This window comes from Choristoneura fumiferana, chromosome 11 (genome assembly GCF_025370935.1).
Source record: "Choristoneura fumiferana chromosome 11, NRCan_CFum_1, whole genome shotgun sequence".
In the NCBI taxonomy this organism is placed as follows: domain Eukaryota; kingdom Metazoa; phylum Arthropoda; class Insecta; order Lepidoptera; family Tortricidae; genus Choristoneura; species Choristoneura fumiferana.
Window position 1 is genome coordinate 16,027,879 of NC_133482.1, and position 27,166 is coordinate 16,055,044.

Genomic DNA, 27,166 nt, shown 5'->3' on the forward strand with positions numbered 1-27,166 from the left:
TTCATCGAAATCGTTGGAACCGTTTCCAAGATTTAATACAAGAATTGTTCGTTTAAAGGTACCTATTAGATATAATTCATCTTATCTTGTTTATGAATCTTGGGGTTCTAGCTAGCATTAAGAGTTGTAATAAATGAACCAAATTTAATTTTTTTAATAGATGTTGAGATACGTAGAAGTCTGAAGTGGCTCCAAATTGTCTGTGCAACACACGGCCACTGCGTCGCTACTTCTCTTCTTATGAACTTGGCTGGACGGACACGCTGCCGCGTATTTAGGTAGCATGTCTGAAGTGGGTCGTTCAATATGTTTCTTAGATGATACAAGGCTTCAGCGCTCCGGCATCTATACTTCGCAGCTTGCCAAACGTTAGTCCTCGAATCCTTCCACGCTCAGCAGCAGGGCGTATCCTCGTTCCAGGGTCCGTTCGATTTCACCACCCATTAGCGAGTCCACGCCTAGCTCCAAAAAAGTGGTTCCGTCTGATACCTTGCTGGGATCTTTGATGCCTGCAAACATGGATCTCTATATAATACAATACAATACAAACCAATACAATACAATACAATACAATACAATGACTCTTTATTGTACACCAGAAATAAGTAGTAAGCGATACAGAAAACAGGTGCACAGAGAGAAAATTACAAGGTAAGCAATAGGCGGCCTTATCGCTTAAGAGCGATCTCTTTTACCCCATCTCGAAAATACAAACTGAAACATGGATGCACAGAAAAACCAGAAAAAGAGACCAGCACTGGGAATCGATCCCAGGTCCTCTGCATCCCGTGCTGCGTGCTATAACCCCTACACCACTGCTGGACAGGAATTTTTCCTATGCATACATATCTCAGGTTGCTTATTTCTACTTTGCTACTCAAGCAGCAGCACTAGCGACATCTATGTTCTATGATCTCTTTCATGCAACCTTTTTTACAAAAAGATGGAGGGACTAGTTTACATCAGGTAGTGCATCAACCACAGATCAGAATATTTAAACTCGGCAAAAATACATCTACACATACACATATATCGTACCTACAAATAATACGAGTCTAAAATAAATATAGGCAGTGGGATAAACAGCAACATATAAATAAATAAATAAACTATGATAAGGTCAATCATTACAAGAATAATAAAAATGGGAAGAATAATATTATAATTTATTGAATCAGGAGTTACTTTGCGGAGGATCATATCAATGAACGATAAAATATTTCTCAGAGTCTCACATCTGGTAGCGGGGTGAACCGCGGTTATGTTACTCTGAGGATGAAACGAATAAGTTGAGACCCAATGAAAAAACATTATGAGGCATGGAAACATAGCAGAAAAAACTTTAGCTTACCGAGGATATTCGCGATGACGCGAACAAGGTCCTGTGATGGTTTCTTTTGCGAGGGGCATTTATCTGCCACTACCATAGCAGCAGTGACAGCATGTGGCAGAGTCATCAAGGTACCAAGTGTGGTCAGACACGAAGCTATACGCTGCGGCACAGTATCACCCAATACAATATCAGAAGCACCATGCGTCCTGGCAACTATTCCGACATCTCCAATGACGCCCCATTGCACAGCCAGCGTGGGCAGACCATCAGCTTGCCGCTGCTCGCAGAGCCGCTCCATGGCGCTATTGGCAAGTCCATAGTTACTCTGGCCAAGACTCCCACGCCCGCATGCTACGGATGAGAAGACCACAAAGTAGTCCAGTTGTGGTGCTAGGTCGCGAGATGCCATATCAAGCGCGAAAGTGCCTAGAACAAAAATCACTTGAGATTGTGCGTTACACTCGTATCATAAAGGTATCTAAATTAGAACTATTAGGTAGTTAAATATTAAGCATAAGGCATTTTTAGATCAACTTAAGTAGTAAATTCTAAATATACAAACAAAAGAATCCTCTTGCAATAAAAATAGGGATTTGGTAAGAATTCAAAATTAAGCTGCGGCCAAACCGCTGCTTAAAAAACGGTGACGGCATGGAATCGCAGTGACGCACCATATGCGCACCATTTTTATCGCATGCTCTCCACGCTGCTGCTTAAAGTACGGAATCGCAGTGATGTGCCGTAAACGTCAGGACTTTACCGAACAAAAGTCTTAACGTTTCCGGCAACGGGATTACGCATCGCGTTTGCGTATTTTAAGCAGCGGTGTGGAAAGCAGGAAAAAAATGGTGCGCACACGATGCGTCACTGCGATTTCGTACCGCCACTGTTTTTTAAGCAGCGGTGTGGCCGCTCCTTTATGCGGTTGATAATTTTATGAGAACCATTTTTTTTGAGTTCATTCAGTTCATTATCATCATATCAGCCGTAGGACGTCCACTGTTGGACGTAGGCTTCCCCCATATACAGGCCAGGCAAATGAGGGCAATTAAGTTATTACCGAGCAACTAACCATTTATTTTTGGTTTCGCGACAGCTTGAAAAGTTTCTGGTGTCAAATTCTCAAGAAAAGCATCGTGCCATACAGCAGCCAGGTTGAAAATAGCACCGACGGGCGCCGCATGCGTCGCGTCTTCTAGCAGCGCGCGCGCACCAGCTACAGTAGTCACGTCTGAAGTTGACACGTCTACTCGTATGCCTTTTTCACGCCATCTGTAAACACAAACACGCGATACCAGTGACCGCACCATCATTGTCTCTGAAATCTACCGTCTGTGAGATATGATAATAAACAAGCACAATCCTACTCAAAGAAACCGAGCTCGTGTTAGAAATTCCTCTTCCTGCAAGGTATTAACCTCACAGTTGTTCAGCGGGGTATAGGGAGGGCTATGCTTGGGGTTATACCAGATCGAATCGGAAATGAGGAGATACGTAGAAGAACCTCGTTGAGTTTCTTGCCGGATTCTTCTCAACAGAGGTTTTTCCGAACCGGTAGTAGATTTTTTTAGACATTCATAAGTGCTTGTTATAGCCTAAATTGAATAAAGGTATTTTGACTTTGACTTTGACTTTTTGAACGAGGGTAACCGACATAGCCAAGCGAGTTAGCTCATTGACGTGGCAATGGGCAGGTCATATAGCACGGAGAACGGCCTTTTGGGGCCGAAAAGTTCTCAAATGGAGACCGCAGATCGGCAAGCGCAGCGTAGGACGCCCACCAACGAGATGGATGGATGACCTGGTTAAAGCCACGAGTTCATGGTGAATGCAGCCCGTTCCCAATCGAAGCAACTGGAGGTATATGGGGGAGGCCTCTTTGTTTAACGGTAGACGTCACGACTGATATAATGATGATGAAGGTTTTACAGACCAGTCACCTGGCCCGGTGACGCATTCAGATTAGCTCTGGTTTAGCGACTGCCGATGGATGGCATTCATCATCATCATCATGTCAGCCGAAAGACGTCCACTGCTGGACATAGGCCTCCCCAAGGCTCTCCACTCAGACCGATCTTGTGCTTTCCGCATCCACCGCGATCCCGCGATCTTAACCAGGTCGTCGCGCCATCTTGTTGGAGGCCTACCGACAGCTCGTCTCCCGGTCTGCGGACGACATTCGAGAACCTTCTGACCCCATCGGCCATCAGTCCTGCGAGCAATGTGCCCCGCCCACTGCCACTTCAGTTTCGAAATCTTCGAGCTATGTCGGTAATCTTAGTTTACTGCGGATATCATCATTCCCTGAGCTATGTCTGAGTGATGGATGGATTATGTGGATGGATTGATGATGATTCCTTTTTGCACAATCGTTTTTTCTTTTCGTTTCAAGAGAAGAAGCCTTTGTTGTTAGGTACACAAAAATGTGGGTGTGAGGTACCTGCGAATGCACCAGGCCTGGTAGCCGGTACGTACGCCGCTGCGAGAGTTGAACACGAGCGTACGCGCACCTCGTTTTATTAGCCAATCGCCTAGCTCAAGCCCGAAGCCGCCTAGACCGCCTGCAAACAAATATAAAATCCTTCCAAAAATTCTTACTTTGATATTATAAATGTGAAAGTAGCTCTGTATGTCTGTTACTTTTTTACCCTTCAACCGCTGAACCGATTAAGACGAAATTCGGTATGGAGATAGTTGTAGTCATGAGTAAGAACATACGCTACTTTTTATCCTATAGATAGCGATAAGCGAATTCTACGCAGACGGAGTCGCGGGAAACTGCTAGTACGCTATAAACAACGTGCCAAGTCTCGAATGAGATGATTTAAATATAAAACCTAAGCATAAAAATTTCACTTTTAATACAATTTTTTTTGCTGACTGTACTTTTTGTTTACTGTACTTGCATTATCACCCAAACTACATTTGCATACTAAATTTCAAGTCGATGCTATTAACCGTTGAAGAGTTCCGCCCTGCGGAGGCGATCCTGGCTGGACTACCAGGATGTCACTCCAAGATTATTGTATTGTCACGCGATTTACATAATTATTCCAAATTTCAAGTCCATTTTTCTACTAGAAGTAGGTCAAATTTAACTTGCAAGATTTGATTACAGACAGACAGATAGACAACGGGACAGGTGGAACTAAATAAAAGCTTGTAAAAATTTTACGATTTATTATGATTAATTACAAGATGACACTCACCCACCAGCACGCAACTCTTAGCGGGGTGCATGTAAGTGCGCGGCAGCGCCGGCAGCAGGCACGGCGGCGGCGGGTGCCCGCTGCTCTCTTCATCACGGATACGAATAAGCACCTTGCCAATATGCTTGCCAGTTGCCATATACCTAAAACAATTTTCAGATTAAAATCAAATCTGAAGATTGTACGATTGAGTAATTCAATTATAAAAAAATACAAAATTTTCACCTAAAAGCCTGTTCGAGCTGAAAATCCGCGTATTCGATTGCAGGCAGTGGACGAACAGCACCATTGATGATTCCTTCAGAAACACAACGCACAACTGCTACTTTCTCATGGTTATTTTGACTTCCACCCAACAGCGCATCCAGAAGAATCCCATGTACTGTGGTATTTTTAAGCAGTACAGCCATACTCAGTAGTGAACCAGCACTAAGATCTACTTTACCAATCTCTAAAAAGCGGCCGCCTTCCGCCAAACAGCGCAGTGAGGCTTGCAACTGGTCACCGGCCAGTGAGTTAAGTACCATGTCGACACCTCGACCGCGCGTGCGTTGTAGCACTAGCTGCTCAAAGCTGCAGTCGCGTGAGTTGCCAATATGCTCATCGGGAAGCGCTGGATAACGGTCGCGTAGAAAAGCTCGCTTCGCAGGCGAGCCTACGGTCGTGTATACAGTGCAGCCGGCGTGCAGTGCAATAGAAATGGCGGCTTGCCCGACACCGCCCGCGCCCGCGTGCACTAGCACGGTGTCACCGCGCTTCATGTTTCCGCGCACCGCTAACGCGTAATACGCCGTCGCGTATGCCACTGGAACCGTAGCTGCTTCTTTCAGTGACCAATCAGCTGGCACATCCCACATAAAGCCCTCGTCAGCGAGCACAGTAGTAGCAAGACCCTTTGCTGCCACCATGCCCATCACATGCTTGCCTGATGAGAGACGCCCGCTGAACTCTATTCCCAGGATGCATTCCTGCGATACAAAGAGATCATTTGGTGTGCTATACTACAAGTATTAAAAGAGCGAAAAACTGGGTGGGAAGACAGCATTCACCTGACCCGCGAGATTGCCAGGCAATGAGTCAAGCGGCAGTTTTCCAGTGGCTACCATTATGTCACGAAAGTTAAGAGGTGCATAGTAAACATGGCATAGGTTGGAGGGCGCCGCTTGTGGCGCTGTGGTCGCGTACTGAAGGTCACTCTGTATCCAGCGTAGCGATGATAAATCGCCGCGTGTCAAAATGTCGACATATGCATGCTCCATCTAGAAAAAAGAAAATCATTAAATGGCAAAAGCGATAAAGGAAACAGTTCTGAGGGGAATCAATCTTACCTGGACCTGTCTGTTAGCTGGGTCTTCAAGCCGCAAGTGGCGGTAAGTACCCCAAATTCCAGCCCTTAGTACGTTGAATGTAAGGTCTAGTTGAACTTGTGCGTAGTAGGCGGGTGCGGCGGGGTCAAAAACATCCTTGGCGTTGGGCAGATAGTAAACTCGCATCTTATCACCGCCTACCTCGCGGCGCAGGCACGTACCCAGACCGAGCACGCCACTGGCTGCATCGCGTGACCACACATATACACGCAACTCCTCGCTCTCGGCGCGCTTCATGGCATCGCGCAGCGCTTCTATCCACGCGAAATCATCATCACGTACTTCTAGAATGATGTGTGTGGCGGGAAGCGCGGAGGGGCGACGGAGTAGCACGTATTCGCAAGCCACCGAGCGCTGCCGTGCTACTGCAACCAAGCCAGCGCCTTCCAGTACCGCGGCTGCGCCTGGGTTATCCAATGCATATGGGGGCTCCTCCAACAGTACATGTCCATGTGCGTCTAACATTGTAGTAAGCTCGCGAAGTACCCCTGCATCGTGTCGCACCAAAACGTTCGCACCAAGCACCAACTGGTATTTCAAGTCCGGCAACTCCTTATTTAATACCTAAAAAGACAAAATCACATGTATAACTTGTACCTGTGTATGTGCGTGTAACCTGTGCATGTGTAACTGCTGTTATAAATAAATGATTTTCTTTCTTTCTTTCCATCACGTCGCTGGTTACAGCAATCCTAAAGCGTATTTAGACTTTTCCCTCTCCCAAAGCTCGCATTGTTAGCAGTTTTTGTGCTAAGGTAAAAAAACTTAAAGACCAGAGCGAGAGATTAAATGTCCATAATGTAATAATTTCTTTAATGGCACACACTGCGCCGGAGATGTGTTTTGCAAGTACCTTTACTCTAAGTAGGTTTAGAGTGGCGGCGTAGTCAGCGGCGTTAGGGCCCGCAGCCAGGCTCGCCTCGACGCGAACCTGCGGCTCGGAGTCCAGTATTGGCAGCACGAGTGGCAGCAGCAGGTCACTAGCGGGCCGGCCCAGCGCGACCTCTGCCACTCCAAGACGCCGAGTGTTGCTGTTTTCAAAAACCAACTGTAGTGCGACGATGAGTGCACTGCACTTAGAGAGAGTGGCATCTACAGAAGCGCCGCATGTGTTGTCTAGCGGTATAAACTCGTATTTCTCTAACTTAGGTGCAGCCTGATCGTTAGTGCGGTGTGGTGCTAACGAACTTTTGATTCCACGCAGTTCCACGCCGCCAGCAATAGTTACGAACAGATCCTTGTACCGGCGTATAGGCAAGTTACCACCGCTAGTTGCAGCAGCTACGGCTGCTTTTTGTGCTGTTGGGTCGATGAGCACACGCTGTATACGCGTAAGCACCTTCGATTCGCGCATGTTTTCAGCTATGATTTCAAACTGCAGCATGCTGTCTATAAATGAAATCCAGTTGTTCTGCCAGCTAAGCAGGCCTACCGTAACATTGGCATTTGATTGAAGGACACCACGAAACACACCCTGGTAATTGTAACCCCGTAGACGTAGCTCTTTATAAACGTCGTCCGCGTCGAGCGACGGTATGTCTTCCACAAGTGCGTCATTGCCGAGCAAGGCGACAGGCAAGCGCTCAGCAGCTGGATCAGTCACAAGGCGCGCGCGACCAGTCGCCACGACATCTCCTCCCTCGCATACTTCGAAGTTCCCACTGTTGCTTAGTAGCGTGACGAGGAAGCGAAGCGGTGCGTCTCGGGGCACGATGGTGGCACGCCGAAACTGGATGTCCTCCAGGACCACGGCTACCTCTTCCATGTTTAAGTTGTTGACCTTAGCCACCGTATGCCACACCATCGTCTGTTGGGCAATATAATCGCTTATTACAGGCCAGATAAAAGCAACCCCCATGCTCGAATCCGCGAAGGAGGTTCGCTTCTATCTAAAGCTGACTAAATGGTTCAACGCAAAGCTTGTCATAATATGACGAACGTAAAAATATGTCCAATACTAACCGCAGCGATCATCCCAGAATGTTATTATAATTTATAATAGTCTTTGAACACTTCTTATGACTTGTCACATATCTCTTATAAGAGCGGGCAGTTACTTAGCATGCAATACTCGAGTATCAATCAAATATAATCATTAGCATTAGTGTAATGATAGTGAACATCTGTTAATTAGGTAATCAAAAATATCTTCACAGCCACTTACCAGGTAACCAGCGCCAGGGAAGAGAACGCATCCATCAATATTGTACCCCTCTAGAAAAGCTTGGTCCGGCTTGCCAAGATTGAACTCGATTACGCTCTCGCCAGTACGCGGTGCCGACTTGTAATTAGCCACCAACCACTCCGTAGAATGGTCCCATTCGATGGCTGAAGCGAGCGTTGGCGTACCGCGCGATACAGGCCATGATACTGGTGGGTACAGCGATGACACGCGTGGCTGCGCGCCCGCAGTGTACAGCCGGCCCAATGCCTGCAGGAGATGCGACAGCGGATCTGGATGCTCTCGTCGTACTAAAGGCACGTGCTTGGCGGATGGTAGCGCCCGCCGTAATACAGGGTATAACCACGCGTGTGGTGCTATTTCCACTACTATAGCATGCTCCGGTACCGCTCGTAGTGCGTCGGCAAACAGCACTGGTGATAACAGATTGTGGATTTGGTATTCCGCGCTGCACAGCTTGCCTGCAACAGTCACGTCCAATTTTAAGTTACTTAATAGATTCTAGATCACTAGACTTATTTAATTTTTTTTTCAAGAATTTTTGAATATTTCCGCTACAAAAGTCTTCACTTCATGCTTTAACTCACCCCATTCTGAGTCTTGATGATCTGGACCCAGCGACGAGGAGATCCAGCGCGAGCTGCGCGCGCGCGGTTTCGGTATAATCTCCAGCAATTTGGTGCGCATTTGCTGCACTGAAGCTGCGACGTACTTGGTGTGAAAAGCTATACCAGAGCTGTTGACGTTGCTAACGAACACATGCTCGGTTTTGAGTTTGGCAACGAATTCCTTCACGGAATCTAGTGCACCAGATACCTACGGAAAGACGTAGTGGTAATGAACAACTTACAGTATAAAGTGTACTGTACAAGTAAGATTTGAAAAATAATTATGGAAGTACTAATGCGCGTTTTGTACGTTTGATTCAGGTGGGCAACTAGGATATTGATACAAATTATTGCGTGCGCTGTGGACATAAGGTCAGTATAGAGTGAATGTTCCTATAAAGGCTTTACTGGTTAAAACTGAATAAAACGTAAATTTGTATGTATTATACGCACAAGGTAAAATTGCAGGCAAAAGCTAGTTTTCAATATTTTAAGTAACACAAAAAGATCTTTGATATAGAATATTTTTCATCCGGTAAACAGATAAGTGAAGGTGGGCTTTGTACGTATCCTGTAACCATTACTGGCGCCAGTTACGCTTGTTTCAGGAACCCGCCTCTATTGGCATCTCACCGTGACACTTTCTGTGAAGATGTGGCAGCTAGGGAAGACGTCGGGTGGGCAGCGTCGCGCGGCCTCTTCCCACGTCAGCCCCACGGCGGCCATCGCACCCGGCGGCAGCGCCGCCTCCGCTATGCTGCGCGCGCGCCAGTACGTGCAGAGTACTGCTTGTTCTGCTGTTAAGCAGTCGTCTGCGTATGCACAACCTGCTCATAATGTCAAAAAGACAGGCGTTTTAAGACATATTCATAGATGAGAAAAAAAATAAAAGAAAAATGTAACGTACTACATAAAACCATGAAAATCATTTTCTGCTGGTTTGAAGTGATAAACTCACCATTTTCGCCAACAGAAAGGCCCACGATCCCATCAGGACGCACGCCTACTTCTTTCAGCACGTCGACCAACGCAACTTGGACGGCCGTGACTGATACCATCGAATTAATTACATAGTCTAAAGCGGCCTCAGAAGCTTCGGTCAGAACGTGCAGGAGGTCAAAGCCTAATGGACGAAGTGCTGCTGCCGAGCGCGCTATACTAGCTGCAAAGGCAGGCAGTCGCATCAAGCTTTGCCCCATTCCAGGCCATTGTGTGCCCATGCCGTCGAAAACGAACCATATTGGGCGCGTCTCTGTTCTTTCAATCTGATAACAAACGGGTACGTATTTAAAATAGCTAAAGAGTACACAGGTAATATCAGATCGGGAAATATACTAGTATTGCTCGGGCAGACCCAGCCAGTGTAGACGTTACCTTCTTCGTTTCCAATACAGGCGATGCATCGCGCTTGAGATTCAACACGGCATAGCCGCGATACGTGTGTCGCGGAATAGCCCTCGCATGCACTGCATCCAACAAAGCATGGAGCTCAGCGTCCTGTGGATGATCCGCTGCTAGCCTCAGAAGCCGCAATACCGCAGCGTCGGTTCTTCCCGAAGCCAGCACAAGTCGTGGCGCGGGGTAGGCCGCTGGTGGCGGCCGCTCGCCGCTCTGCGACTCTAAGATGACGTGTGCATTGGCGCCGCCCAAGCCGAAGGTGTTGACAGCGACCAGCCCACCCTGCCACGGCGTGTTGCAGTCCACCACCTAAAGTGTAAAAGGTGTAAAGGTCATGTTAACATCAAAACACTATTATTAAGAAAGATAAATGTATGTCTAGAAGTACATGTGTACCTTGATACGACCGTCGCTAAGCGCAGGAATGTCAGGGTTGGGTGTACAGTAATGTAGGTTTCCTGGGATGATTCCACGCTCCATTGCCAGCACAACCTTGGCAATTGAGCAAAGGCCCGCTGCCGCCTCTGAGTGACCCATGTTGGACTTGACAGAGCCTATCAAGAGAGGCATAGTGCGATCCTCACAGAACAGCTCAGCGATTGCGTTGACTTCTTCCGGATCACCGACTTTAGTGCCAGTACCGTGTGCCTCAAAGTAAACGACATCTTGTGGCCGTAAGCGTGATTCCTTGAACGTTTCTAGTGCAAGCTGATGCTGCATGGCACCTGAAGGAGACATAATGCCTTGCTCTTTGTAACCGTCTGAATTTGTACGCACACCGCGCACTGTGCAGTACAGTCGGCGGCAGTCGCGGCGTCGCTGCAGTAACACAGCCACGGCAGCTTCAGACCGCACGTAGCCGCGTCCGTTCGCATCGAACGCAGCGCAACGACCCTCCGGCGACATCACGTTTAACCGTTCGAGCGAATTAGATGGCAAAAGACAAAGATTCGTACCAGCGACGATAGCAGCGTCGCATTTTCCAGCACGGATATCCTCAACAGCGTGAGCGAATGCATACATTGAGCTAGAGCAGGCGGTGTCAATGGCGTAAGATGGCCCTTTAAAATCGAAGGTGTATGATACACGATTCGAGAACATGAAACGTGCGCAGCCAGTGAGTTCATAGCCATGGATCAATTCCACGTCAGAGTGCAATAATATTGCGCCGGTATCCGAGCTGGTGACTCCCACGTATACGCCGGTTCGCGATTCACGAAGATCATCGGGATTGAAGCCGGCATCCACGATGGCCTCGTGGGTTAGCTCTAACAGCATACGTTGCTGTGGGTCCATGAGGTCTGCCTGCTTAGGATTTACACCGAAGAACGCGGCGTCAAAATGCGCGAGATTCTTAAGCTTGCCGTTGCGCTGTGGCAGACCCTGCAACCCTGTCAAAACTCATAATATACTTACCTACTTAAATCAGATTTTTGACATTGAAAACTTTTTGTTAACTTTTCATAAGTTATGCTGTAGCGTATGCCACCTTTATTTTAAGTTTTATTATTAGTGAAAGAAGTGTGTATGCTATGCAGCAATCAAGATACATATAATTTATCCTTTCCATATTTGTCAGAAATCGACTTTCTATTAAAAAACTGTCTTTTATAATCGAGATAAAACATGTTTAATTTATTGATGGCAAACTTTATTTTGGCATTTACAATTTAAAATATTATTTTACAGAGAGAATACTGTTTTCGTATGCATCATAGCAGTTATCTTATTATTCGTCGGGGCCAGCGAAATTTTTAAAAAGTGACCTTGAAATAATAGAGCGCGTCAGATAATATAGGCAGTTCAGCTTGATGTCCTAGTCGTCCTAATTAAAATCTGACAATGATATGGAGGGAATTCGTTGATCTGACAAGATGAAAAAAAATTTTTGGTTGTTTATACGTAGAAGTAGGTAGGTAGGTAGAAGGCAGAGGTGACTCACCAGGCGGACGGTCGTCAGCAGTGACCAAGTCTACTCCATCAAATAGATTTTTTGCGAACTCCTCGATGTTTTCAGACCCGGGCAGTCTGCCTGACAGTCCCGAAAGGACAACGTCTTCGCCCGCATCACAGTTCTTCGTTGGCATCTTACCTGCTAGAATTCTGGAAAAATATGACTCTTTATGCTAAGTATAAGAAGTCTTGGGCACTATTTTTAATGTGTATAAATAAAAAATGTAAACTACTAGCGATCCGGCCCGGCTTCCCACGGGCAACATTTAAAAAAAAAGTACATTTTTCAGCTCCATTTCCTAAAAACTACACCCGAGCCGCGCGAAGCCACGCGGCGACTGTTTAAATGCATTTTTTGGTGAGATTGATATTTTTAGATTAGTAATATCTTTTGAATGGAATGTCCGATTTGAATGATTCAAGAAGTAATCTAGAATCGCTACTGTACACAAATAATGACTGTGCACAATGGCGAATGTGGTGAAATACTATTGTGTGGAATTCAGATTGTGCAGAATTGCGAACAGGAAGAATCGATATTGGCATGAACATCGATGAATCCGTATTAAAGCAGTCTAGAATATGAAATGATTTATTGGATAAGGATTAATACAAAGGTATGGTCTGATCTGTCCGTCTGTAATGTGTGTCCGTCTGGAATAATATTTACCAAAAAGAGTGACGAGTCTCGGTGAACTTTAAAGTTTTATTCTTTGTCCAGATTTCACGGCATCCGTTCACAAATCAGTCGTTCGTGTATCGGCGTAAAGAAATACCTTTTAAACGTTATTTATTTTGTGTCGGTGTTTATATTACACGGACCGATTTAGATGTACAATTAGTGCGGTACGGCATGGAGGATTGTGATGTAGGAGAAAGTAATTTTAACTTGTGTCTCATGCTATTTAATACATACTTTGAACTTTCACGATAGTGGCAGCACGAATTGGCGGCAAAAAAAAAAGAATTGGCAACACATTTCATACATTACGTAATTGGGGGCACACACAAGCGTACACACACACACACACACATACTCAGACAAATGTGAGCCTGTGTGCAACCCCACATGCAAGCACGCACAGACTTCTCACGATATTTACTGGAACTGTTTACTTTACAATGCCAGGCTTTGCAGGACACAAACACATCGCTTTCCAGCCCTAGAAGTGTACCTACTAAAGGAACTAGCCTGTATACCGCTGGCAGGTGGTAAAACTGACCACCTGGCACGCTAGATTGACTGTATTATGTATAATGATAGTATTTTTGTATTGTATGATTCTAGAATTTGATTTTAAAAGAGTTTGACAGATTGCTCCCGACGACGGCCTGAGCGGCTGGACCTATCTCTGTAAAAATATATTTATAACTACAATAATATAAAGCAAGTACTGAAGAAATGTCATTTTTATTTGAATTGAGTTTAAAGTCACGCGCGTAGATCCCCTTTACCTAATTTCTTACCAAGTTACAGTCCCCACAGTACCTAGCATGTATAAATTCCAAAATGCACCGAATTTCCTTTTTTTTTAAACGTTCACCAACTTTTCAGAACGAAAAATCAATATTTTAAGTTGGCACCAGTGTAACCACATAATTACGTTTTGAATATTAGAGAGCGGAAGATTAGGCCTTGTCCACATTTGCGGACATGCGATCCGCTCGTTTACCAGTGTGCACCGGGCTTTATCAGGGTTTTATTTATTTTACCAACTGGTGTCGATTAAATGCAGAATGTATTAATCATCTTTTCAGAATGCTTTCGTTGGGGCGATTGAACTTTAAATTACTTAACAGTTCTAGACTGCTAGACTTTGTTCTTTTGCCTTTTAGTTTTTATTAAAAAATATTTTATGTCAGTCTTTTTTTTAATTATTGACAGATACTGTCAAATATATTGTCGTATCGACTGCACCAAGACTGCACCCTAGTCTGTATTTATGGCACTTTGTTGATTATATTTACCACAAGCTTTACGATGACGAAAAACATCTCAAGGAAAGGTTTCCTTGCAATATACAGGTGTATACACACCCGCTAAGCAATCCAATGGTGTGAACTTCCCCATGCACTGGATTAGTCCAAGACCTATCAACTGAGAGCAACCTACCAACCTTACCTGCCTAGGAGTGAATGTATCCATATAAGTTGCAGGGATACTACGAAAATCGAAAATCGAAGTTGGTATCGTACCTACCTTCCCTCTCACTCTCGTATTTAATAATATAAGCGATTTTCGAATTTCGTAGTAGCTCTGCTGATTTTTAGGGTTCCGGAGCCAAAATGGCAAAAACGGAACCCTTATAGTTTCGCCATGTCTGTCTGTCTGTCTGTCCGTCCGCGGCTTTGCTCAGGGCCTATCAATGCTAGAAAGCTGTAATTTTGCACGGATATAAAGGTAAACTATGCCGACAAAATGGTACAATTAAAAATTAAAAAAAAATTTTTTTGGGTACCTCCCATAGACGTAAAGTGGGGGTGATTTTTTTTTCTCATCCAACCCTATAGTGTGGGGTATCGTTGGATAGGTCTTTTAAAACCATTAGGGGTTTGCTAAGACTAAATATATGGATGGACTAAGATATAAATTTAGTGCAAATATTCAACTTTAAAGTGCAAATTTTCATTAAAATCGAGCGCCCCCCCCCCCCTCTGAAATCTAAACCGGTCGGTGGAAAAATTTGAAAAAATTCAGGATGGTAGTTAGTATATCAAACTTTCAAGGAAAACTATAACGGATAAGCTTGCTTGAGAATTATTAGTAGTTTATGAGTAAATAGCAGCCCAAAATAAAAATATAACTCAACTTGGAAGATTCCTTATAAAATACGAAATCCTTAAAAAAATATTACTTAATTTTTTCGTAATGGCTACGGAACCCTATTTTGGGCGTGTCCGACACGCTCTTGGCCGGTTTTTTTGTATATGTATAGACTTAAGTTTCGCCTCAATCTCGCTTGATGGAAGGCGAAGATGAGGCCTAAGAAGGTACACGTTTGCCTAGAAGGTGTCTGTTCACTTTGAAATGAAATGAATCCATGTGTCGACTCTCTTTAGGACTTAAAGTCGCAATTTGCAGAAACCCTGTTTTATTCCAAGACTCAGTTACAACATGTATGTCTGTCTGTACGTAAACAGCTCTTTATCGACTGTTCTGTTATCCAATCGTCCTGTTTGCGAGCGTTTTATGCCGGCCATGTGTTATTTCTTATTTATTCACGTTTAAATCCACGACTTACGGAATAAGGAGACTTATTGTCTTTAATTCTTGTGAATTTGGAAGTTTACCTTTAGCTAAAATTAGTTGGTTTTTCAAGAAAATATAATCGGATCTATTGAACAATGTTTTGCCATCGTTTTTTGTCGGAAAAGTTCGTATTTACCTTGCTTTCTCAATTAAATTCAGTAATTAAACTTCTATGAGAAAACAAAATAAAATTATTAACTTTTTTAGGGTTCCGGAGCCAAAATGGCAAAAATCCTTATAGTTTCGTCAAGTCCGTCCGTCTTTCTGTCTTTTTGATTAAGTGAAGATTTCTGGAAATAATCGCTCCCAAAGTAGCAAAAATTGTGTCCCCCCCCTCTATTTTGTAAACCATTTGTCCAAAAAATAGGGAAAGGTAACACTTAATAAAGACTTTCAACGAAAATTGGTTTCAACATGATCGGATATACCGTTATTGCCGAAAAACTGCGCTTCTCAACAAAAGGACGTAAGTGCCGTGAAGATACGCTCTTTTTCTGGTAATAGATTTTAAGACTGTAGTAAGTGTTTTAATTGTGTTATAACGCACATAATACGGCTATTATTTACTGAAAATTATTTAATTAATTATGCCCAACGGTGGGCGAAAACGCGCTGAAGAAGAAGATTTAATTAATTAGTTCTTAGAATATATTAGAATTAATTAGTTTAACAAAATGACATGTAATAATGATACTACCAATAAAAGAGAATGAGTATGAGTATGAGTATCATTTGATTTTTTTCGTAATGGCTACGGAACCCTACCTTAGGCGTGTCCGACACGCTCTTGGCCGATTTTTCCCCTTTATGGGGAAAAAAACAGATACAGACAACTAATAGCAAGAGTAAATTAAAATAATGCGATAAGTATTGCCTACGATCTAAAATAATTCCCACTAAGACTTATTGGAAGATGTGGCAATTTACTCGTAACACTAATTAATGATAACCTAAAACTACTTAACATTTATCATACACAACAAACAATCCCAAGTAACATGCAGACTACACAATGGATGCCTTATATTTACAGCAAGCAGAACCAATCCAATGACGGGACTTCCACTAGGAAGGAGATATCTATAAATGCAATATATGTGCAATCTATTTATTTTTATTTAGTAACTGGGTGAACACAGCGCACGAGCTACCGAACATGTCAACCGAGGCCAGCCGCTTGTTGTAATGAGTCGCAAAGTCTACCCTACCCCTGCCTTAGTTCTAGAGACATGGATGCACAGAAAAACCAGAAAGAGAGACCAGCACTAGGAATCGAACCCAGGTCCTCAGCAATCCGTGCTGCGTGCTATAACCCCTACACCACTGCTGGACAGGAATCTAGACACGAATTTTTTCCTATGTATACATATTGCGACAGACGTCACATTCTTTCGGAACCAACCGCTCACCCAGACAAGAGATGTCGCTACTAAGCAATCAAATTATGATTGGTTTTTTGGAGTCTTTTTGTATTTTTATTTTAACTCCAAATTTGTTACTTTTACGGGAATCCCGTGAAACCATATCGAAAATACAAACTGAGACACGCATGCACAGAGAAACCAGAAAAAGAGACCAGTGCTGGTACCCGTAAAAGTAACAAATTTGGAGTTGAAATAAAAAAAATACAAAAAGACTCCAAAAAAACAATCATTATAATTCATTACATCTGTAGGTACCTAATTGTATTTTAATTATTATTTTTTATCATAAAGTGTTCTTAATCTTGTTGTTTATCCAACGAGTATTTCTTCAATGATTACATACCTTACTGTTTTGCATACTGGCCTAAGTAGTACGGATTAATTGTAATCCATACATAGCTTGAGTAGACAAACTGGTATGATATCCGTTGGCCGATCAACGTCGAAAGTGGTTTTGATTTTAGTACAGTCGAGTTCATAAACTTGTGAGCAAAAATTTGATCGAAAATATCTGAACACGACTCTATTGTTAACGGCGTAGAAGCGCGTGTTCAGAGATTATTGATAAATTATTGATAAAATTGCTGCATTCGACTATTTTACTTTTATTTTAGAAAATAAAGCTTCATAATCCCACTTCCCACTAATTCTAAATGCGAAAGTTTGTAAGTTTTGTTTGTTTATTACCTCGTCATTATCTAAACCGCCGAACAGATTTAGACGAGATTCGGTATAACGATAGTTTGAGTCCCAGGAAAGGACATGAGATAGTTTTTATCCCGGATAAATGCAAAGTTCCCGCGGGATAGTTATAAAAAATTCTGTGCAGACGAGTCGCGGGCAACAGCTAGTAAATAATAAACCATTTATTTCGGGAAACATGGGCCATCATCCATCCATACTTAATATTATAAATGCGAAAGTGTGTGTGTTTGTGTGTATGTTTGTCCGTCTTTCACGTCGAAACGGAGTGACGGATCGACGTGATTTTTGCCATAGAGATAGTTTATGGGCCAGAGAGTGACATAGGCTACTTTTTATCCCGGAATGCACAGTTCCAGAGGGAACAGCGCGCGGTAACCGAATCCCACGCAGGCGAAGCCGCGGCCAACTGCATGGTGAGCGCGAAAACGGTATAATTATTATGACGTTTCATGTGTTACCTGTTTTTTGCGTCTCATAAATAGTGATGTCCCGCAACCGGTTCTCACGGAAAGATTTTGTAGGTACATATGTTATTTGTATAAAATATTAAGATATGAACGGATCCGTGACGTACTAACATGTAGGGCACTTAGGACATTCTAGAAATGGTCAAATGGGTCTAATAACAATGCGACCGTTTTGGAGATATTCTACTTTTTATAGATGTTGATATTTAAGTTTCAATTTCATTCTAAGTATGATCCGCCTCAATCATCATCATCATCATCCCAGCCTGTATACGTCCCACTGCTGGGCACAGGCCTCCTCTCAGAACAAGAGGGCTTGGGCCATAGTTCCCACGCGGGCCCAGTTGCGGATTGGGAACTTCACACGCACCATTGAATTGCTTCGCAGGTTTGTGCAGGTTTCCTCACGATGTTTTCCTTCACCGCAAAGCTCGTGGTAAATTTCAAATGTGATTCCGCACATGAATTTCGAAAAACTCAGAGGTGCGAGCCGGGGTTTGAACCCACGACCCTCTGCTTGAGAGGCGATAGGTCAAACCACTAGGCCACCACGGCTTTTATATCCGTCTCAATGCTTACCATAAAAACACAAGTACGATAGCACGAGAAAACGCACTGAACACATCCGATCACACTAGGAGTAAAGTAACGAATGTCGAATACAAAAAACATGAATGACGTTGTGTGATATCTGTATACTACGAAATGCAAAACTCAAACTTCGTATGTTGCCGTCCCACTGACGCTTATCTCATTTAATACGCGAGTGAAAGGGACGGTGCGATACGAACTGTGTTATGAATGTTATGATTTTTTACGTTGGCACCAAGTGATAAACACTGTATTTTTTATTGATTTTATCACTTTATCGTAAAAGTTCATTTATATTTTCAAAATGGAAACTAGAATATTGAATCATCATCATCATCATCATCATCATCATCAGCCCGAAGACGTCCACTGCTGGACAAAGGCCTCCCCCTTAGAACGCCACAATGAACGACAACTCGCCACTTGCATCCACCGGTTTCCCGCTACTCTCACGATGTCGTCAGTCCACCTGGTGGGAGGCCTGCAAACGCTTCGTCTTCCGGTTCGTGGTCGCCACTCGAGGACTTTTCTCCCCCAACGGTTATCTATTCTTCCGCATCGCTATGTGGCCTGCCCATTGCCACATCAATTTGCATATTTTTCCAGCTATGTCAGTGACTTTAGTTCTTCGACGAATTTCCGTATTCCGGATTCTATCGCGCAAAGAAACTCCAAGCAAGCTCTCTCCATAGCCCGTTACGTGACTTTGAGCCTCTCTAAGAGGCCAACAGTCAAGAACCACGTCTCAGCGCCATAAATCATCACTGGCAACACACACTGGTCGAAGACCGACAGAATATTGAATGCTTTAATGTTATTTTTGTTATTATAAAATATACGTTTTATCGACTATTGACAATTATATCGGAAACCGAAATCATAGAGCAGCACTGTTCGTTATTATGCTGGCCACATTATTTTTATATTTGACATTTCAGACTGTCATTTTAGTATCTAGGTTTCACAAATAGACCATAGTACATTGTGAATTAGAAGCCCGAAGTTCAAGAGACTGAAAGCATTCGACGAAGTCTCCAACTTACTCCTTACTAAGGCGTTATAAACCATTTTTATGGCCACAGGGTCATGAAAATGGCGAAGATTTCGGATCACAAAACCAAGTCTTCGAAAACAGCTAGTGACAAGAGATGAAATATGCTCGTGAAAGGTGTGCCGCGTGTCAAACACCACGCCCAGATACTTGATGGAGAAGACACGATTTATGGGCTCAGACCCCAGCATATATTGAGCATAAATAGCGGTACTTATATATGTACATATTAAATACCCAAGACCCGAGAACAATTTTTCGTATTATTCATACAAATATCTGCCCCGGCCGGGTCCTCAAGCTTCGTAGTCAGGATCGCTAACCAATAAGGGCTATCGTTTTTTGTCTCACTAGATGGCGCACTGTTGCGTGAGGTTTTTAAGTATGGTTTTGAAAGTCTGTTATTACGGGCGTGGAAACAAAGTTTGGATTTAAATCATATTTAATACACCTTAAAACCGTACCATATAAATATCGAGCATGCCACAGTGTTGCATAGTCCCCGTTTTGTTCGGAAAAAAGGGAGGACAAAGGTTTCCGAAAGACAAAACTGTCTCAAAACACAGACATTCATTGCCCCGGAACGCATATTTGCCATAATTAATTACAGATATTGCAAAATATTCACAAAATTATTCTAATTCTAAATAAACCCGCGTAGCTCACCCATAAACTATGAGATTTGACATTTCGGAGACCTCACGCTACACTAGCGCCTCTAGCGGCGAATTCATACGCGATAGCCCTCATTGGCCATCCGGTCGTCAAAAAATAAGGAATAATAATAATAGAGACAATAAGATAGAGATAATAGAGAGTATTTACACAGCATTCGTGAGATTCACTTGTCCCCTCATATCGTTGCCTTACACAGGAATTGTTGATACCATTTGTTATTAACTGATAACGGGTCATAGGTAGTATACCTGATAAAAATATTTTGTTTAAAAACGTACCTACAACAACAAGAGTTGATAATAGTACAGTGAAATTGTATGTTGATTTTTGCATTTCGTTTTTATTTAATTTTTTTACGTACTCTTGTTTTGTTCGGTTGTCATTTTTTACAGTTTTGTGAACAAATTTTTAATTTTATGTTTAATTTTATTGCCTTGACATTTTAATTATTTTATTGACATAGATTTATATTCTTTTTTTTACCTTTAATTATTTCTATCCCTTTTAATTTTACTTTAATAAGCTTTTTTTTTATTATTTTTTTAATTTGGCGTCCTTACCGGGAGACGAGCTGTCGGTAGACCTCCAACAAGATGGAGCGACGACTTGGTTAAGATCGCCGCGGTATCGTGCACGACCGGTCTGAGTGGAGAGCCTTGGGGGCCTATGTCCAATTGGACGTCTTTGTGACATAATGATGATGAAAATGGGCGAATCACAATTTGTATTTTTTTATACATTCACGATTTTTGGTTTCAATAATTACTGTCAATGTAATAATCGATCTATTATCAAAATCACGTAACATTAATTGTTTTCCTGCGTTATTTTGTTGATCTAGACAGACGTTGACAGATTGTGCTGAATGATTGTGCCGATAATTCGACAAAGACACGAGAAGATCGGTCGTGGCTTGAGGTAGATCAAATAGTAACTGATTTTGAACATCTTCGTCTGAAGAGGTAGATCCCCCGCCTTCTTTATTATACTGGAGGAACTGATCTTTCAGGTCTGATTCGTCAAAATCAGATAGGTTGCCATCGCGAATTATTTGTACTACTAAATCAGACGTCAAAGGCCCTAAACCAATAAAAAGTATTTTTTTTTTCAATTCTTATTTATCGCCGTTCATCCTAACCACACGATCGTGCTTTATAACTTCACTGCAACCTAAAAACTAAAAACGTAAATGTTTCACTCTAATTACAAATATGAATAAAAACTACAACGAGTACTTTAACATAAAATAACATTAAAACATGCATTAATGATTAACACGTAAAGTAAAAAAAATACCTACTTAGTACTCCGCCGTCCATCACGAACACGTCCATACTTGTCGCGACCTGCACTGTAACTGAGCCCCGAACCTCGCTGTCACAATTTTTTTTTAATAATAATTAAACGCACGATCGATCGGTGCCGGTTTGAGGCGGGAAAAGGGAATTTATGTTATAAAAATATATTTTTTAAGTTGAACGCACGATCGTTCTCATCTGTGCTGAAAGGGCTATTATTATTTAATTTTACTCTAATTTTCAAGCTTTTTTTTTTATTTTATTTTAAAGGTTCTCAAATGGCGTCCGCGGACCGGGAGACGAGCTGTCGGTAGACCTCCAACAAGATGGAGCGACGACTTGGTTAAGATCGCGGGATCGCGGTGGATGCGGAAAGCACAAGACCGGTCTGAGTGGAGAGCCTTGGGGGGGGCCTATGTCCAGCAGTGGACGTCTTTCGGCTGACATGATGATGATAATGATGACTCTAATTTTACAATTTGTATTTTTTGTATACATTTGACGATCATTTTGTGAATTTCTTATAATTACCTGTCATGTGTTTATAATCTATCTATTTATCTAATTGAATGAGAATCACATCACATTAATTGTGAAGTTTCCTGCGTTATGCAAGGTCCGCCCGGATTGCTACCACCATCTTGCTCGCTAATCCTGCCGTGAAGCAGCAGTGCTTGCACTGTTGTGTTTTGGCGTGGAGAGTAAGACAGCCGGTGAAATTACTGGCACTTGAGGTATCCCATCTTAGGCCTCTAGGTTGGCAACGCATCTGCAATCCCCCTGGTGTTGCAGGTGTCTATGGGAGGTGGTGATCTCTTATCATCAGGAGACCCACTTGCTCGTTTGCCATCCAGTTGAATAAAAAAAAAAGCGCTAGTTCTACGTGCTACCTGTGTTGCAACGTGGCACGGTGTGACGACACGCGGGACTTTAACTGGCTATTATTATTATTTTTTTGGTTAATTGATAGAAGAAAAAATAGGTGTGTAATATTTCGTGACCCTAACCTAACCTAACCTAACCTCTAAAATCTAAACCAGTGGGTGGAAAATGTTGAAAAAATTCAGAATGGTAGTAAGTTTATCAAACTTTCAAGGAAAACTATAACGGCTAAGTTTGCTTGATAATTATTAGTATTTTAAGAGTAAATAGCAGCCTAAGGTATAAAATATACCTAAACTTGGAAGATTCCGTATATAATACGAAATTCTTAGAAAAATATTCCTTATTTTTTTGTAATGGCTACGGAATCCGATTTTGGGCGTGTCCGACACGCGTTGGCTGGTTTTTTATCATATTATCGTTTCATAGAATAATCAATACGCAGAGCACTTACTTTAAAGAAATTTAAATCATTGATTTTTGTTACAAATATAATTTTTTGTTTAGATATTCATATCAAAGAATAACAAATCAAATATTCATTATTTTCATATTATTTAATTATAATAAAAATTTATTACCGAGAAAAACATGCAATTCGTTTTCTGACGAGGTCGCAGTTCTAACCTAACCTAACCTACTTTTCTAGTAGCGAGTCGTTTTTGACGAGGTCACTGTTCTAACCTAGCCTAACCTAACCAACTTTTCTGGTAGCGATTTCTAACCTATTCTTATATATTTTATCGAACAAACAATATTTGTTAAAAAATAATTCTACATTTGATAAATTTGATAAATAATAAAGTGAGACTATAAGATTAATTTAATAGTTTTTCTATTAAATATGTTTAATTCAAGTAAATAATCGTTGAAACAATAATATTCGAAGTAAAAATACAAGGACCAAATAGTATATGAAACATTTTCTGCGAAACGAAATTCTATGAAATTTCCGTCTGCGAAAGAGAGGAACACCCTTTAGCGACATATTCAGTTTATAGGAACTTGTTTAAAAATTGATAGACTACTAGTTTGGCTGATCCTGAGAAAGATGGTATTGTTTGACAGACGGACAGACGGACAAGAACGTGATCCTAATAAGAGTAAATTCCCACTCCTTCCTATTCCGATTCCTAATAGAAATAGGCGGGCCACAGTGCTCGAAGCATAGATAACCGTTGGGGAAGAAAAGTCCTCGAGTGGTGACCATGAACCGAAAGACGAAGCGTTGGCAGCGCCCACCTGGTGGACTGACGACATCGTGAGGGTTGCGGGAAACCGCAAGTGCAAGTGGCGAGTTGTCGTTCATTGTGGCGTTCTAAGGGGGAGGCCTAATTCAGCAGTGTACGTCTTCCGGCTGATGATGGTGATAATATGAGCAAAAAAAAACATAGACTAAGCCGAGCGGAAAAGCTAGTAGAAAATATGGGAAAGACTGTTCTAACTGTGTCAAGTTACGGGCAACTAGTTGCCAGAGGCGCCACGTGCTCCGCTGGTGTTTAGTTGGACTTATTGCTCTCCGTGGTCGTTCCGACTTAACTGCTCGCAAAGTTCTGGCAAAGGGTTAACTTTTATATCGAAGTTGATTACGTGAGGTTTTGGAAGTTAATTTGTATTGTAATTATTTTGTGCAGTTACGGAGTGGCGGCCAAGTTTGAGTCGAAGAAGTCTGTTAAACTATGGATGAGACTAGCACAGGACCGGGCAAAGTGGCGTAAGCATGAAGAGGCCTTTACCCAGCAGTGGGTGGATGTGGGCTAATTTGATTGATTGATTGTAACACATAATGTAAACCCGTTTTTGGTAAAAATTAAAATTTTAATACAAGATTTTTTTTGTTGACTGTACTTTTTGTCGATTTTACTTGCATTGTCACCCAAACAAAATTTGCATACCAAATTTCAAATCGAAGCCATTAACCGTTGAAGAGTTCCGTCCTGCGGAGACACTCCTGGCTGGACCACCAAGATGTCACTCCCAGATTATTATATTGTCACGCAATGCACATTAGTATGCCAAATTTCAAGTCATTCTGATCATTGGAAGTTGTATACTTTAACTCGCAAAATTTGACCACAGACAGACAGGTAGACAGACAGACAGACAGATAACGGGACAGGTGAAACTAAATAAAAGCAGGCGCGGCTCACTCCCAAGATTTTGTTCTCCGCTACAAGTAGATGTCTGGGGCCCCCCAGAGTGTGCTTTTCAATGGGGTTGCCGCGCACTGCCTCGGATCGCCCGCGTGACGACGCGCTTGTTCGCACTTTGTTTTATTTATATTAATTTAAACTATTCTTAAGGTACTAAAAACACGATTTTGTGCTTAAATTAAAAATACTTGGGCGACCGAGCTTTTCTCGGGCTAAAACTCGAAAATAAACGTTTTTGCAGAGATAAGACCAAGCTGGATCGATTTTTCATCCCCTAAAACCCCCACATACTAAGTTTCATGGAAATCGTTGGAGCCGTTTCCGATTTTCTGCATTAATATCTGCCACAGCGGAGCGTGCAAAAATATCTGACACGTCCTTCCGGCCCTAGAAATAGAGTCGTATCAGATATTTATGCACGCTTGTTGTGTCAGATATTGGTGCTGGTGACTGCACGTAGACAAGGATCCCTGCCAATCCTTTGATAATAAATGCTGATATGCTACTGGCTAGCTTAATTTCTATAATTGTTCTTAATCTCTTCACCACCACAAAACAAACAAAGTGACGTGCTCTGTACGCCACAGAAAAACCAGCGACCAATCAACTTGATTTTTAAGTCCATTGCAGAAGGACTAATTTCTAGTTAAATTTTGGTCATGTACCTATAGATAACAGTGGCGTGTGAGGCTGTCACGACTGGGTGACTCTGGCGGTGATGAGGTTAAGTTGTTACTAATTAACATCCGAAGGGCATTTCCATAGGATAGAACAAAGATAATAAGTTCGCTTCTATTTTACCTATTATTACTTATCTTAACCCGTCGAGCGATTTAGGCACACACGTGTGTGCCTAAGGAAACCTGTCCGAAAATGCGCTAGGTGCACTCAGTGAGTGTGTCTGTCTATCGCAGTTCCGGACAAATTTCGCTAGGCGCTTTTTGCACCCCCAAATCACTCGACGGGTTAATCTAGATTGAGCTTACATTTCTAAACTTACCCCTTCGCCGTAGTAATGCTTACACACAAAAAAGGAATCTGTTAATTTCCTGTATCGGTTTTATTACTTCAATTAACAATTACCCATAATGTTTTTACTGGACGTTAATTTGTGGGTAATTATTGCTCCTTAATTCTAACACGAAACACAGTGTATCTGCATCGATACTTGCAGAGAAATGATTTGAAGTAAATAAGTAAATGACCTCATATCACAGAAGATACGAACCTAAATTGACCTTCACCTGTCTGATAATAGAAACGTATTTTATAATGAATTTAGAACATATATTAGAAAATATATAAGAAATGGGTTTGCTAAAAAAATCTCGGACAGGCTATTTTTAATTATTTTTAAAAAATGATTTTTAATAAAAATCCTGCTTGCCTGCTTTTCAACCGGCTTAAAAAAAGGAGGAAGTTATCAATTCGGTTGTATTTTTTTTTATGTTTGTTACCTCAGAACTCCGTCATTTACGAAACGATTTGATTTTTTTTTTAGTTCGTTTAAGAATGCCTTCGATTAGGTCACATAAGCACCAAATCAGGATCTGATGGTTGGATCCTAAATAAATAAAATCGAGGTAAATCGAGGGAACTCTTCAAATATTTTAGGGAATTTTATTAAAGGGGTAATTTGGATATATATTTAGTAGTAACTTGTGCATTTGCTCTTAAAAAACATCATTTGGTGAAGTGGAGCTGATGATGAAGACCACATTTGACCAACAGAGCTACTACTCAATAACAAATACTTCACGGGTTGAATTTCAATTACTTTAACGCAGTTGCTAAGCAATTTATGGTCATCGTAATACATATGGGGAAATGGAACAGGTGGTGAAGCACCAGGACTCCTTAATACTGAACGTATCTGCACCGTAAAAAGCAATTTTTCATAAAAGGTGACGAGCAGTTCACATTAAACTATTGAATCTTAGATAATTTACAGGAAAAAACTTGAAAAAAAATCATAACAAAAAAATTAACCGACTACAAAAAACCATGAAAATAATTTTTCGGTTCAATTTTTTGATTAAAAAGTTGTCCAGGATTTTTAGCAGGTCTAATAGTTTTTGCTCTTTTTAAGACTCCCAAGTGCCGGGTATGCCCCAATAGATGTTCATGCACTCTGACTTTTGACCGGAGGGCATGGTCTTCTGCAGCTTTTGGGAGGCAAGAATGAAAATCCTTAAATAACTTTTTGTTTTATTATCATTTGTGGTTACATAATTATAATTATGGTATTGGTTTTATATAAAACTAGCGGACCCGGCCGACGTTGTTTTTCCCGGAAAAGCAGCACTGCATTAAATACAATAACTCGCCGACAATAGCGCCATCTATCGGATCCAATTTTGTTTTCGAACCATTCAAGAACCTATTGAAATATACCCACAAAATATCATCTGAATCGGTTCAGCCGTTTAGGAGAAGTTAGGTGACAAACACACGTATAGAAGAATTATTATATATATCTAATCTAAGCGTTTTCCCATCATACCAATCATCACCCCCGACATACCAAACCAAATATACCAAATTTTATCGAAATCGTTGGAGCCGTTTCCAAGATTCTGATGATATATATATATATAAAATTCAAGAAATTGCTCAT

At 42.0% G+C, this 27,166-nt stretch overlaps 1 protein-coding gene across 1 annotated transcript; it reads right to left on the reverse strand.

The window, feature by feature from the left end:
* Positions 1-130: 130 nt before the first annotated feature.
* On the reverse strand, positions 131-25,722 carry LOC141432867 (fatty acid synthase-like). The gene is made up of 17 exons (XM_074094672.1): positions 25,550-25,722; positions 12,040-12,200; positions 10,494-11,488; positions 10,074-10,406; positions 9,658-9,964; positions 9,333-9,526; positions 8,679-8,907; positions 8,074-8,552; positions 6,763-7,716; positions 5,871-6,473; positions 5,592-5,801; positions 4,768-5,510; positions 4,543-4,685; positions 3,774-3,894; positions 2,406-2,605; positions 1,352-1,759; positions 131-509 (listed from the first exon to the last, which is right to left on the reverse strand). The coding sequence occupies exons 2-17, from the start codon at positions 12,182-12,184 to the stop codon at positions 370-372; spliced, it is 6,204 nt and encodes a 2,067-aa protein (XP_073950773.1). The 5' UTR covers positions 12,185-12,200; positions 25,550-25,722; the 3' UTR covers positions 131-369.
* Between the last annotated feature and the right edge of the window lie 1,444 nt (positions 25,723-27,166).

Excerpts from the sequence above, each read along its gene's own strand:
- LOC141432867 (XM_074094672.1), bottom strand. The coding sequence starts at position 12,184 with ATGCCAACGAAGAACTGTGATGCGGGCGAAGACGTTGTCCTTTCGGGA. Across the intron at positions 11,489-12,039 it reads TGCTGACGACCGTCCGCCTG|GGTTGCAGGGTCTGCCACAG; the intron begins GTGAGTCACCTC and ends GAGTTTTGACAG. Across the intron at positions 9,965-10,073 it reads CTGTATTGGAAACGAAGAAG|ATTGAAAGAACAGAGACGCG; the intron begins GTAACGTCTACA and ends GTTTGTTATCAG.